General features: G+C 44.1%; 1 protein-coding gene across 10 annotated transcripts in view; it reads right to left on the bottom strand.

The window, feature by feature from the left end:
- Nucleotides 1–6,695: 6,695 nt before the first annotated feature.
- The window catches only part of ZNF536 (zinc finger protein 536), a 487,338-nt gene continuing 481,138 nt past the window's right edge, over nt 6,696–12,895 (bottom strand). For 7 of the 10 annotated variants that reach the window (XM_054464745.2, XM_063657194.1, XM_063657192.1 and 4 more), the window contains one exon: nt 6,700–9,507. In XM_054464745.2, the coding sequence (XP_054320720.2) occupies nt 9,263–9,507 (245 nt within the window). In that variant the 3' untranslated portion in view covers nt 6,700–9,262. Of the gene's footprint in view, nt 9,508–12,895 lie in introns of all 10 variants that reach the window. The other 3 variants (XM_054464746.2, XM_054464748.2, XM_063657195.1) reach the window with 2 other exon arrangements.

Genomic DNA, 12,895 nt, shown 5'->3' with positions numbered 1-12,895 from the left:
TGTTGAATTCCGCTGTGACTGGGCAGGGGGTAGAGGAGGACACAGGGACCCTCCTCCCCTGTCCTTGCCGCGTCCCCAGCACCCAGCACAGTACCTGGCATGACTCAAGCACAAAAGATTGCCCAGCTCCTCCCAGCGGTGCCTCCACCTCACGCCCCAGTGCTGCCGGGGCCCAATTTCTGATAAAGGCAGTGATCCTGGGGAGGAAATGGGCAGCGATTTGGGGAGGAAAACAGTTAAGTGTTAATAATTTGGAAGATAAGAGGCTCTGATCCTTGTCCGAGTAATGCAGTGAACAGCAGGCGCCGCGCAGGACCCGCGCGCCCTCAGCGGTGGCCCAGGTCACAGCGCGCCCCATACGGGCCTAGGCGTCCCCTTCCTCGCCAAAAGACTAGTCCTTAGGGGACGGGCTGGCTCAGGGCGTTCTCCCTTTGCGGCCAAAGCTCTTTTTCGCTTTGATCCCTTGGAGCCACCGGGCTGGTCCAGAGCCGGAGGCCGCAGCGGGTGCGCGCCCGAGGACACCCACCCCCACCCGCGACGACACGCAGGCCCCGGGCGCCCCCGCCTGGCGCCGCGCCCTGCTCTGCGCCTGGCCCGGGCGCACCTCTCCAGGCGCGCAGCCAAGCGCGGGATCACGGAGCTGACAGTGAGCCGCCCCACCAGTCCGCACGGGCTCCAAGAGGAAGCAAACACAAAATGAAAATGAAACCCTACCCAGCAGAGAGCTTCCACGGTAGGAGAGTTTGCTGTTTGGGGGTCTCGATGGCTCTCCTCGGCTCCAGCTGGAGAGAAGCGAGCACAGTTGAATACCAGTGCCTGTCTCCCCTAGGCTTTCCTGAACCCCAGGAGAACAGTCCATCCAACCGGGTGCAGCCCACAGGGACCCGCAGTTACTTTTATTGATTTTCTGGTATCTGATTGCCAAAAATGGAGGTGTGGTGCGCAGGAAAAAGAAGACAAGCAAGGCAGAAAACGCAAGGGAAACAAACCTCCCCGACAAAAGCGGGCACCCAACTTAGACACTCCCAGCTCTGTCTGGAATTCTTCTTGCCATTACAAAATCTATTTCTTTAAAGTAGAACCTTTTGGCCAAAACGCTCGGTTTCTTCCAAACCATTTAACTGAAACTGCAACCCCAAAATCACTTTGTAAACAAAGAAAAAGGCAGGGGCTGCCTCAAGTTATGATGAACAATTTTTAGGGGCTTCTGGTTTCACTTTCTCAGTGTGCATTCATAATTTTTTTTTTTTTAATGTGACCTCTAACCCTCAACTTTGTCATCCCTCTGTCTGGCTTTTCTGGGAGCAGCCGGGAGGTTGACACATGTTAGACAAATCACAGTAGCCAACTTCCTGTCCCAGCCCAGTTTCCACTGGGAAGCCCTCCCTCCACCTCTCCAGGGCACCAGGTAACTGGATTGATAGAGCCTCCTTCACGGCCTCTCCCAGCGAACTTCTCATAACCCAACGCATAAATAATCACATGTTTTATAAATAGCTGTGGACAAGAGGCTGTAAAACAATGAAGATATATTTGTGCCTTTATGTCCTAGGAATATTTTCTAAAACGACTGTTTTATTTGGTGGGGGTTGAATGGGGGCGTGTGTATACATAACAAGCCCCAAAGTTTTCCCCTGTCCTCCCCTGCCCAGGTCAGACCGGCACTATAGTTAGCAAATTGATAAGGTTCCACAGCCAAGCTTTATTCGTTCTGACACGAGCCTATGACACTTTATAAAAAGAAGTAATCCAGAACAATCTCTAGGTAATTAACACCTAGATAAACAAACATAAATTTCTATATTGCATTTATTTGGACTACCACTCAAATATGCGTGAACCATGCTTTTTTAATTAAAAGATAAATCCATGTGACACTTAGCCTCAAACTTAATTATTCAGCATAGTATAATAAAAAATAGAGCCCATTAAATGTGTCTTGCACTGTATTTCTGTATTAACAGCAAAACAGTTTGGTCTGGGATCATTTAAATTTTCCCCCTCCTCTTTGCTTGTGATTTCCCTGTTCTCATAAGCCCTTCCTCTCCCTCCCGGTCTCCCTCCCCCACCCCAACTCTCTCTTTTCTCTTAGCACCAACAGGTGAAGAGATTAAAACTCTACACAAGCTTCTACATGGAATGCTCAGCTGGGTGACATTTTTAATATTGTATTACACCATGAATTTTTCTCCTTCCCTATGGAAATATACCTCCAGTTTGGTGGAACGTGCCCAGCCCTTCTATCTTGAAATGAAGATCACAATATTTAATACTAATTTCCTTGGGATTGTGCTTACAATACACCAGGTGAGGTTTTCGTAATATACTGTTACAATACAGATGTTAAACAGAGAGGGGGAAGTGTGCAAATCCCAAACTACAGGAGACAGCAGGGTTATCGTCTTTATAAAAGTTTCAGCACAAAAGAGCATCTTAATGCCAGATATCAGCAGCTCAGAAGCTTCTAGCTGCTAGGAAGAGAAATTCATATTTGAGCCATTTCCCACCTGGGTAAGAAACAGGAACAAAGATTTATTCAGTCACTCAATGAGAATAGATAAAATAATGACCACGTGCCAGGTGCCACGCTAAGTATTTTGGATACTGTGTCACTTTCATCTTTGTGGCAAAGGTGCTGTGGCAGGAAAGCTTTGAATCCAAGTCTCCCAGGGCCAAAGCCCATACTATGGGCCCCCTGGAGCCATGGCTTCCCCCTCACACCGGGCCTCACACTGGCCTCCCAGCTCAGGGACAGCCATAACCTTGGCTTGGCCAAAACAAGACACGTGCTTTTAAAGGAAGCTGGCTTAGACCTGGGAGGAATATTTGTGTTTGTCCAGGACTACCCTGGTTTTAGCACTAAAAGTACTATGTCCTGGGGAACCCCTCAGTCCCAGGGAAACCAGGATGGTTGATCACCCTCTAGAAACACTTTCAGCAAACTGTGCTGCTTCAAGGTGACCACGCCCATGGACAGAGCCATAAAGACCCTGAATTGGCCCCAGGACACTTTCACCCACTCCTTCCCAAGGGCATGAGGCATTGGGATGTGAGAGGTAACGTGCTGAAGAAGTCATGTGGCTCACACTATGTTGGCCCTTGGCGATTAGGATGAGAAAGCCATGGTCTGCAGCAGGCATCGCCATTTCCGTGTCCTCGTGGGTTTCCAGACACTGTCACTTTTGAGAACTGTCCTTTGAATATGGCAGCATCTAGCTTGTTCTCTCCATAGCTATTACATGTACTATCTCATTTAACCTCAAAAAGAGTCTTTGCTGTTGGCACTGCGATGTTCCACTTTATAGAGAAGCAGCCGATTTAGGGAAATGGAACGATCTAGCAGGGCCACACAGCTCCTGAGAGGCCAAGACAGGACTTGAGAGTCCTGTCTGCACCGAACATTGGCTTTGCACTGCTTCCACTGCCTGGCCCTCCCTCCTCCATCCCTCAGCAAATCATCGGCTTCCATCGCATGGGGAATTACTATTCTCCTTGAATCTCCTCTTCCAGATAGTTTATATTTATTTGTGTGATTATGAAATTAAAATCTGTTTTCCCCTTAAGACAGTGATCTCTGGACATGATCCCTAACTTACCAGTATATCTCTCTCTGGCCCGTACCCCAATGCCTAGAACACAGTAAGTCTTCTGTAAATATGTGTTAAACAAGTGAGTGGAATAACATCTACCACTGAGACTAATCTTTTTCCCATTGCATCCATCCCCTTTCCCCAGCCACCTTGCTACTACCCCTGTGAGTGACGAGAGAGTTGTTAATACTCAGATTTTTCAAATGAGGAAATTAGAAAACAGCAGTTGAGGATCTTTGTCTAGGGTCATCTTTTCTGAAGGGGATGGACATGGGGAATCCCAGCCACCTGACCATGAGGGGACCTTTACAAAGCATGGGGATTTTATCAAGGTCTAGCTTTTTGTGCATGTGAAATTAATCTTAAATTCATCCATAACTCATTATGCCACAATGATCACAACACCTAGCATTTGTAGAGTACTTCACAAAATGTGCATATGATTTCCCTAAGTACGGCACTTAATTGTCATAATTTTACAGATACTATCAATGAGCTGAGAACAGTTAAATTGTTCAAGATTGGCTTACGCCTATAATCCCAGCACTTTGGGAGGCAGAGGCAGGAGGATCCTTTGAGCACAGGATTTCGAGACCAGATTGGGCAACATAGCAAGACCCCATCTCAATAAAAAATTAAAAACCAACTGGGCATGGTGGCATGCACCTGTGGTCCCAGCTACTCAGGAGACTGAGGCAAAAGGATTGGTTAAGCCTTAGAGTTCAAGGCTTCGGAGGGCTATGATGGTGTGACAGCGCTCCAGCCTGGGTGACAGAGTGAGACACTGTCTCAAAAAAAAATTGTTCAAGATCATCATGCATCCAGTAAGTAATAAAGCTAGGGTTCAAATTTAAGCCATTACACCCCGAATTTTATATTATTTGTACTATACTAATCTGTCAATTATCTATGGCTGTTTAAGAACTCAACAATGTATTGATGGAAATATATATTGTTACCTCTTAAAAATGCCTCCTACTCACAGTTTTATTTTTTATAAGAGCTTAATTGAGATATAATTCACATACTATAAAATTCACTCTTTTAAAGTGCACGATTTAGTGTTTTTTAGCATATTCACCAAGTGACACCAAGGACAACCACCATAACTATCTAATTTTAGGACACTTTTACCACCTCAAAAAGAAACCTCATACTCATTAGCTGTCACTGTTCATTCTCTCCTCCCCCTGGTCCCTGGTAAGCACTAATCCACTTCTGTCTCTGTGGATTTGACTATTCTAGACATTTCATGTAAATGGAATTCTATCATATGCAACCTTTTGTAACTGGCTTCTCTCACTGTTTTCTAGGTTCATCCATGTTGTGCCACATTTCAGGTTCCTTTCTATGGCAGAATAATATTCCATTCTTTGGCTGTACCACATTCTGTTCATTCATTCATACATGGTTTTTAAAAATAAATTTTGAGCCAACAGGGAAAAACTGGAAGACTTAATGCAAAATCCAGGTGTCCAGTACACCTTGAAAACTCAGAAAATTTAATGTCACCTTCCTCTTGGCGATGATGTGCAGTTACTGAGATCTCACAGCACACCCTCCCATCAGAGTGGCACGCTGTGCAACCCACTTAAGCCCTGATAGTTCCAACTCTCCTCTCGCCACTGTGGTGTCTTGTGTGGCTCTGGTGGGTTTGAGCTCCATCATGGATGTCGTGTGGGTAGATGTTAGAATCCCTAACTCAACCTTCTGCACTCCAGTCTTCTCTCCATCACGGGTTTACTTCCTGACCTCCTGACTGCAACCCCTTAACTCACCTTTGATATTCATAACAGCAGACAGTCAGAACTGACGATGATTCCATTTAAGTCATCTGCTCCCACCCAAGGACACAGTCTCACACCCTGAAAGAAACATGGTAAACTGACAAATTTCTATACAATTTGGCAGATGTCTTTGCTTGTGACATTTCAGTGGGCCCTCCATATTCCAGAACTATGTGGATATAGAATATGCACTATCCTAGCTTGTTTTGAGACCAAAATAAAACAATAAAACAAATCAAAAAGAAGCTCTTCACATCCTGGGTTGAGCACGCACTTCAAAACCTCTCAACTCTGTGTCGGAGCTCTGCGTTCACAATAGCCCCTGCTACCAGACACTTTGTCATCCTTTGCTCTTTTCCTTTTCTCCTAGAGGAAGAATTCAGATTATCCTCTGATAATATGGATGTAAAAGACTCCCTTGCATTTAATGACTTAAAGAAAAAAAAGACTTTCTGCCAGTAAAGGGAAATAATAGATCCCAATGCTCTAAGTGCCTTATATAATTACCATAATACGAACAGCATTAGTATTTCCATAGACTTTACCTTACTGAACTGCATGTCTGCAAACATTTAAAGAAGCATAGTTCACATATGCATGTGCGCATACACACACACACACACACATCCCCACTCACACACTGTGTATGCGGCATAGAGATTGACTCAGCTTGAAAAAGCACAGGCCCGAGAGGACCATTAGTACTGCAGGACCCTACCGGGCTTTTTGTTCTGTTTTGTTTTGTGCAAGGCAGAGACTCCCTCTGTCACCCAGGCTGGAGTGCAATGGCACCATCTCAACTCACTGCAACCTCCTCCTCCCAGGTTTGAGCGATCCTCCTGCCTCAGCCTCCCAAGTAGCTAGGACTACAGGCACGTACCACCATGCCCAGGTAAGTTTTGTTATTTTTAGTAGAGACAGGGTTTTACCATGTTGGCCAGGCTGGTCTCGAACTCCTGACCTCAGGTGATCCACCCGCCTTAGCCTCCCAAAGTGCTGGGATTACAGGCTTGACCCACGCCAATTTTGTGTTTTTTTAGTAGAGATGGGGTTTTGCCATATTGGCCAGGCTGGTCTTGAACTCCTGACCTTAGATTATCCGCCTCCCAAAGGGCTGGAATTACAGGTGTGAGCCACCGTGCCCTGCCCAGTACAGGGCTTTTTATACATGGAATTTGACAACGTCTTGCCAAAGTCTGACAAATCTGCAAAAATATATTTTACTCCTCCTAGTAAACATAAGCGAGTAGGAAAAGATGTGATTTTTTTTTCCCAGAGGTAGAGGTTTTATTGCGTAAAACACTGGATAAAACTGGGCTGCTTCAAAGACATTTTATTCTAACAGCAGAAAGAAAACAGTCATTGCTGAAAAAACAACTTTTAATACTTTCTATACCAGAATAAAGTTCTGTCAACTGATGTATTATAATAATAAATAATGACCAAGAATAAACTTTAAATACAAAGTTTTCTACTTGTTACAAGCATAGCAACAAAATCCTCTACTCCTATTGATCTCAGATTTCCTCCAAGATAGATTTTTTTTCTTTGCGTAGGAATGTAGACAGTATTATGACCAGCATCACAGACTACAGAAGTTACAGGGAAAAAACTTGACATGTTTAGATATGAGAACCTGATGACATTCAGAAACTGACGCTGCATCACTGTGGCTGTCACTTGTTTGTATTACAAGTTACAAATGTTCTGGAAAGAAGGCCTGTGTCAGACGGGGAGGAAGGACAGTAGCACTGGACAAAATGGAATCAACACACACGCCACAAAGAAGAGGGGATGTTCCCAGTGTCACAAACAGAATTATTGCCTGTCGCATCTGAGGATGCTGAAAAGACACAAAAAAATACTGAAAGAGCTCCCAAAGTGCTAGAAATGGAATGTGGCTCTCATTTTTTCCCCCACTTTTTTTTCCTCTTTTTTTTCTTTTTTCTTTTTTTTTCTTTTTTTATTTTTCTTTGCTAAGATACCAAAGGCAGAGCAAACACAGAAAGCAAGGGACTGGCACAGTCACCAAACACAGTAGTGCAGTTAAAATCCTAAAGCTTACTACAGTCGGAAAGTTTTCAATAACATTTCAGTCCTTTCTCTAGGATCATAGAAACAGTTGCATTAAGTTTATCAACTCGATTTAAGTAAGGCAGTGAGAACTATACTAGAAAAACAAGAAAGCAGCTTGCTCTATGCCAGATGGGTCCAAGTTGCACAGCGACCTCATTTACACTGAAACCTTGGTTAGATGACACCCTTTTGACAGCATATGCAAACCGGATTCCTTATTAGCCTGAGATTCTTTCTGGTCTCAGGATAGCACTAAGAATTTTATTTACATTGATTGCAGTTTAGTATTTTTGTAAACTGCTGTAGGCAGAGCTGAAGTTTTTAAGGCCCTGGGGTTTAATCTGTGCTCCCAGCCTGCAAGGAAATATTGACTTTTTTTTTTAAGTCTGAATTATTTTGTTTTAGAAGAAGTTAATACTTTCATACTTCTCTACCACCACAAGCAACAGCACCAATTTCATGTCACTCAAAGGAAGTATGTTAAAAGGCTCAACTTTACACCATGCTAGCAGATTCAAGAATAAACCTTTAACTAGTCTTCTTAAATCATTTTTTTAATGAGTTAAGTGTTTCATTATTGACACTCAAAATCTCCTTCTGTATGGTGCAGAACTTGATAAATTTGGAGTATCCAATCAGTAGAAAATCTAAAATCTACAAAAATATAGAACACATTTGTTTTACAAAAACAGACATTTTAACTCAAACAGTTTTCGTCATTAGAGATAGAGAGCACGATGTTTAGATTCATATTTTAATACAAGCTATTTCATAAGAGCTTGCTGGAGAAGAAAATCTTGCTTCATGTCTGTAACACTTATAAAAACCAACACATGAAAAAAAAATCTGATAATAAGAACCGGAGCAGCCTTCCTTCAAGTAAAATTTTAAAAATCATAATAAAAAAAATCTTTCTATTATTACCTAAATTTTAATTGCTCACCAGCATCTTCTATGGATGGGGTTAGCTAGTTTTTCTAACATTTTATATAATGTACCCTACTTTTTTTTTAATAGCAACTTCCTTCTTCATCCAAAAATTTTTTTAAAAAAAGAAAAAAAGACCACCAAGAACAATTTGATCTAAAAAAAGGAATCACTCATCAAACCTGCAATGGACATTTGTCTGCAGACACTTCCTGATCATTGATTTCATTTGGCTGTGTATTTTGTAAAAATGCGCATTTAAGATCTCAATCCTCTGCAGTGCCGGTCAGCCTTGGCGCTGGCTGCGGGCCGTCTAAGGTTTCTCCAAGAGTGCAGTTACAACACCACGTGAATTGATTTTCTCTGCAGTGACCGCTCCAGTCTGACTGGCACCGCAGCTGCCTCCCGACACATCTCATTAGGGTTCTAGGCAAATGACAGCAGCTGGTGTCAGATTATAGAGGTGTTTTCAACAACGAAAACACAGCCCCTCCATCTTCAACGCAACACTAAATCGTTTAGATGGTATCGTTTTTCGGTTAAGAGCGTTATTTTTGGACAAAGACGACTTTCGAGTTGGAAGGGCCCCCAGCTCTCTCCAGCTCGGAGGGCACCAAGAATTTTTGAAATCACTTTTCTCCCACCTGCATTGTTTTGGAAGTACTTGTTGCCGGGTAACAGTTTAGCAGCCATTTTCAAGGGCTGGGGAATTTTTTTTTAATATATATATATAGATATCTTTTAAAATTTTTTAAATGTTCTATACACTATTAGGGGGGTTGTACATGATTTTTTCCCCTTGGAATGCAGTTAGCAAACTTTTACCAGATGCATAATGTTAAAACTGTGTAAAATACTATTGCAATATACAGGTTGGTCTGCTCAGTTGGTATCCTCCTGGCCCTTGCCGCCCTCTTCCGTGAGGTCTGCAGAGCTCCCCGCCTTGACAGCTGTAGGCTCCTCGAAATTCCCAGAAGCCTCCGAGTCGACCCTGGAGCGCTTGAACCTGCGGTCGGGATACTGGCTGTTGTCAAAAGGCATGCGATGGACGCAGAGGACATGGGTCTTCAGGTTCCCCTTCTGAGAGGCACTGTAGGGACAGTAGCGGCACTGGAAAGGCCTGTGACCTGTGGGCAGAAAGAGTGGCCGGTCAGCACTGCTGCTCACACCTTCCTGGCCCCCAGGGCTCAAAGGATCATAATTGCAATCACCAGTATGATCAATATTATTATTACTTTGCAAAAATCAAATAGTAAGGGTGAGAAAAGCAGCCGATACATCAGGCACATAAGCTAAGATTTAGAAGATCTTCCCATCCCTGAATATTTTTGTTGTTGTTTTTAGAGATCAAGTCCCGTTCCTCATCTCACGCTGGGAGTGCAGTGGTGTGATTATATCTCACTGCAGCCTCAAACTCCTGAGCTCAAACCATCCTCCCGCCTTAGCCTCCAGAGTAGCTGGGACTACAGGTACACCACAATGCCCAGCAATTTTGTTTGTTTTAGAGACAGGATCTTGCTATGTTGCCTAGGCTGGTCTCCAGCTTCTGCCTCAAGGGACCCTCAAGGGACCCTACCTCTTAAGTAGCTGAGATTACAGGTGCAAGCCACCACACCAGGCTCTAGTTAGAGTTTTGAACCCAGACTTTCTAGATAATTGAAGATAAGTCTCCCCATACCTGAATTTTTTTCTATAAAGGGTTAAATAGTAAATAGTCCCAGATTTGCAGGGACTATTCAAATATTGAATAGGCAAAATTCAAGATATTGTGTAGGTATTTAGAGAACAAGACAGGAAACAAATATTCCTCAACTTTTTATTGATGAAATTCAAAACTTTATTTATGGACACTGAAATTTAAATTTTATATAAATTTCATGTGGGATGAACTACTATTATTCTCATTTGAGTTTTTTTCCAAAACATTAAAAAAATGGAAAAACCATTCCTAGCTCACAGGCTATATAAAAACAAACAATTGCTGGGCACAGTGGCTCACGCCTGGAATCCCAACACTTTGGGAGGCTGAGGCAAGTCAGTCGTTTGAGCCCAGGGGTTTGAGATCAGCCTGGGTAACATGGTGAGACTGTCTGTACAAAAAAATTTAAAAATTAGCCAGGGACATGCCTGTGGTCCCAGCTACTCAGGAGGCTTAGGAAGGAGGATCACTTGAGCCTGGTGTTTGAGGCTGCAGTGAGCTATGATGGTGCCAGTGCACTACAGCCTGGACAACAAGCAAGACCCTTTCACAAACACAAAGAACAAACAAACAAACAAACAAACAAAAAACCAGGCAATAGTTAGATTTGGCCCACGAGCTACACTTTGCTGACCCCAATTCTGCACAGAGACCATAAATCCTTCCATCTGGGAGTCTGACTCAGGCCTCAGAGCAAAGCCAGTTCATGTTCTTATCCTTCCATTAACTCTTATATTGTTGAGCAAACCAAGAATGGCAAGGGAGCATGTGTTTGGGGGTGGGGTGAGTGAGGGGTGTCACTCAAGTCTTGCTCTTAGGCAGAGTTGGAAGGGCTGAGCTGGGGGGATTTCTAGAGTCTGAGGGTCTCAGGGGCAGCAGCGGAAGTTGTCAGGACCAGGAGACAGATAAACAGGTAATCAAGGCCAGCATGAGTTTTAAAGAAGGTAGTTTTGAATAGTGACTCTTGAAATGAAACCTTCCTAGAAAGACTGTAATTTGGAACAGGAGGTGGATTCTTGTGGAAGTTCATCTAATCCTCCGAGCTCAACATCTCTACCCTGATGTGTCACAGCCATGCACAGACTCTACCATCTCGAGGAACTGGTGAACATCTGGCTGGGGAAGTTATTCTGAAGCAATGGCATCTCCCCTGCTTCCAGGAAGCTGTTGATGAGCCGTTCCTGGAAGCTCTTGTGTGCTGTTTCACCCAGCACTCAGAGAGGTCAGGGCCCAGAGCTGGGTTTCATTTGCTCAAAAAAATAAACAAGTAAATAAATGGAGAGCCCCATCATTGGCTCCAGAAAACAAACAAACACATATTCAGCACTTTTTCTAAAGCAGTAATAGCAGTCCGGTGTCTATTTAGCAAAACAGTCTTGTTCCTGAGAAACAGGAATCCAATGCAATATTGGAAGCAGAAGCTCACTTTCCCACTGAATTGCACCCAGTGCTAAATTCTTGCTTCTTGTTGGGCTTCTGGAGTTCACTGCCTCTTTGCTCCTTCATAACCAACTGGTGTCCAGGACTAATCCATTCTACCTGTTGAATCTTTTCCTTTGCAATGCTGACTTCAGAACCAGGTCCAGTGTGTACCAATTATTGTCTAGACTATGAACATGGCAGCTGGCGGGGGGCCTTCATGCTTCCAGTTTCCTACTTCCAGCCTGTCCTCCCCAGGGACAGCACAGTGAGTGCCTAAAGCAGAAGCTCAGCCTGTGATTTCTTTGCTCCAGATCTTTTATGGCCACTGGCCTCCAAAGGAATAATCAGGACTTTCATGGCTCAATCCTAAAACACCCTTCCATTCCATGACATAGCACAACCCCTTTTGCCCACACCAAACCAAACATCAGATGGTCTCTGCACATAGACGCCACTGCAGTGTCTCCATACCCTTGCTTGTCTACCCTCTCTCTGAAATGCCACTTCGTTCTCTGCTGAAACCCACTTCTCTATTCAGGCTCTGATCAGCAGGATGCCTGCTTTGTGGGCCTGAGTGTACGTACTGGTCCTCCCAAAAGGCCATGAATTCCTGGGGCAAGAACCATCACCATCTCACTGTTATGAATGCCAAGCCCAGTGCCTGGCACAAAGCAGGTAGTCACGAACTATTTATTATCTTCTTGTATCACTTTGCCTTTTTCTAAGGAATTATATATTTTTGGATTTTCTTTTTTTTTTTTTTTTTTTTTGACGGAGTCTCGCTCTATTACCCAGGCTGCAGTGCAGTGGCATGATCTCAGCTTACTGCAACCTCTGCCTCCTGGGTTCAAGCAATTCTCCCGCCTTAGACTCCCCGAGTAGCTGGGATTACAGGCATGAGCCACCGTGCCCAGCTAATTTTTGTATTTTTAGTAGAGATGGGGTTTCTCCATGTTGGCCAGGCTGGTCTCAAACTCCTGACCTCAGGTGATCCACCCACTTTGGCCTCCCAGAGTGCTGGGATTACAGACGTGAGCCACCATGCCCGGCCAGGAATTATACATTTTTGGATAGTGCTTCTGCTTCTTCTGCTTCTACTGTTGTCCCTAACACAAGGCTGAATTTGATCAACCTTCCCACTTCAAGAAGTCAATGTGCAAATCTACAGACTTCAGAGTTAAGAACAAAATAAAGTACAAGAACAGTGCACTTGCTGTTGGCCCTTCCTGACAGCCAACCACAGGAGGAAGAGCACAGCTAGCACGAGGGGCCGGTGCCATGATTGCCAGGTAAGAGAAGGAGTCTCCAGGGTGACTGCCCATTTGCTGTCTTGACACCCTTTTCACCTTAAGGGCTTGGTCACCTAGGGAAGGCCCTGGGTTGGGAGGCAAAGG

Source organism: Pongo pygmaeus, chromosome 20 (genome assembly GCF_028885625.2).
Source record: "Pongo pygmaeus isolate AG05252 chromosome 20, NHGRI_mPonPyg2-v2.0_pri, whole genome shotgun sequence".
NCBI classification, from domain to species: Eukaryota; Metazoa; Chordata; class Mammalia; order Primates; family Hominidae; genus Pongo; species Pongo pygmaeus.
This window is presented reverse-complemented; position numbering and strand designations above follow the sequence as displayed.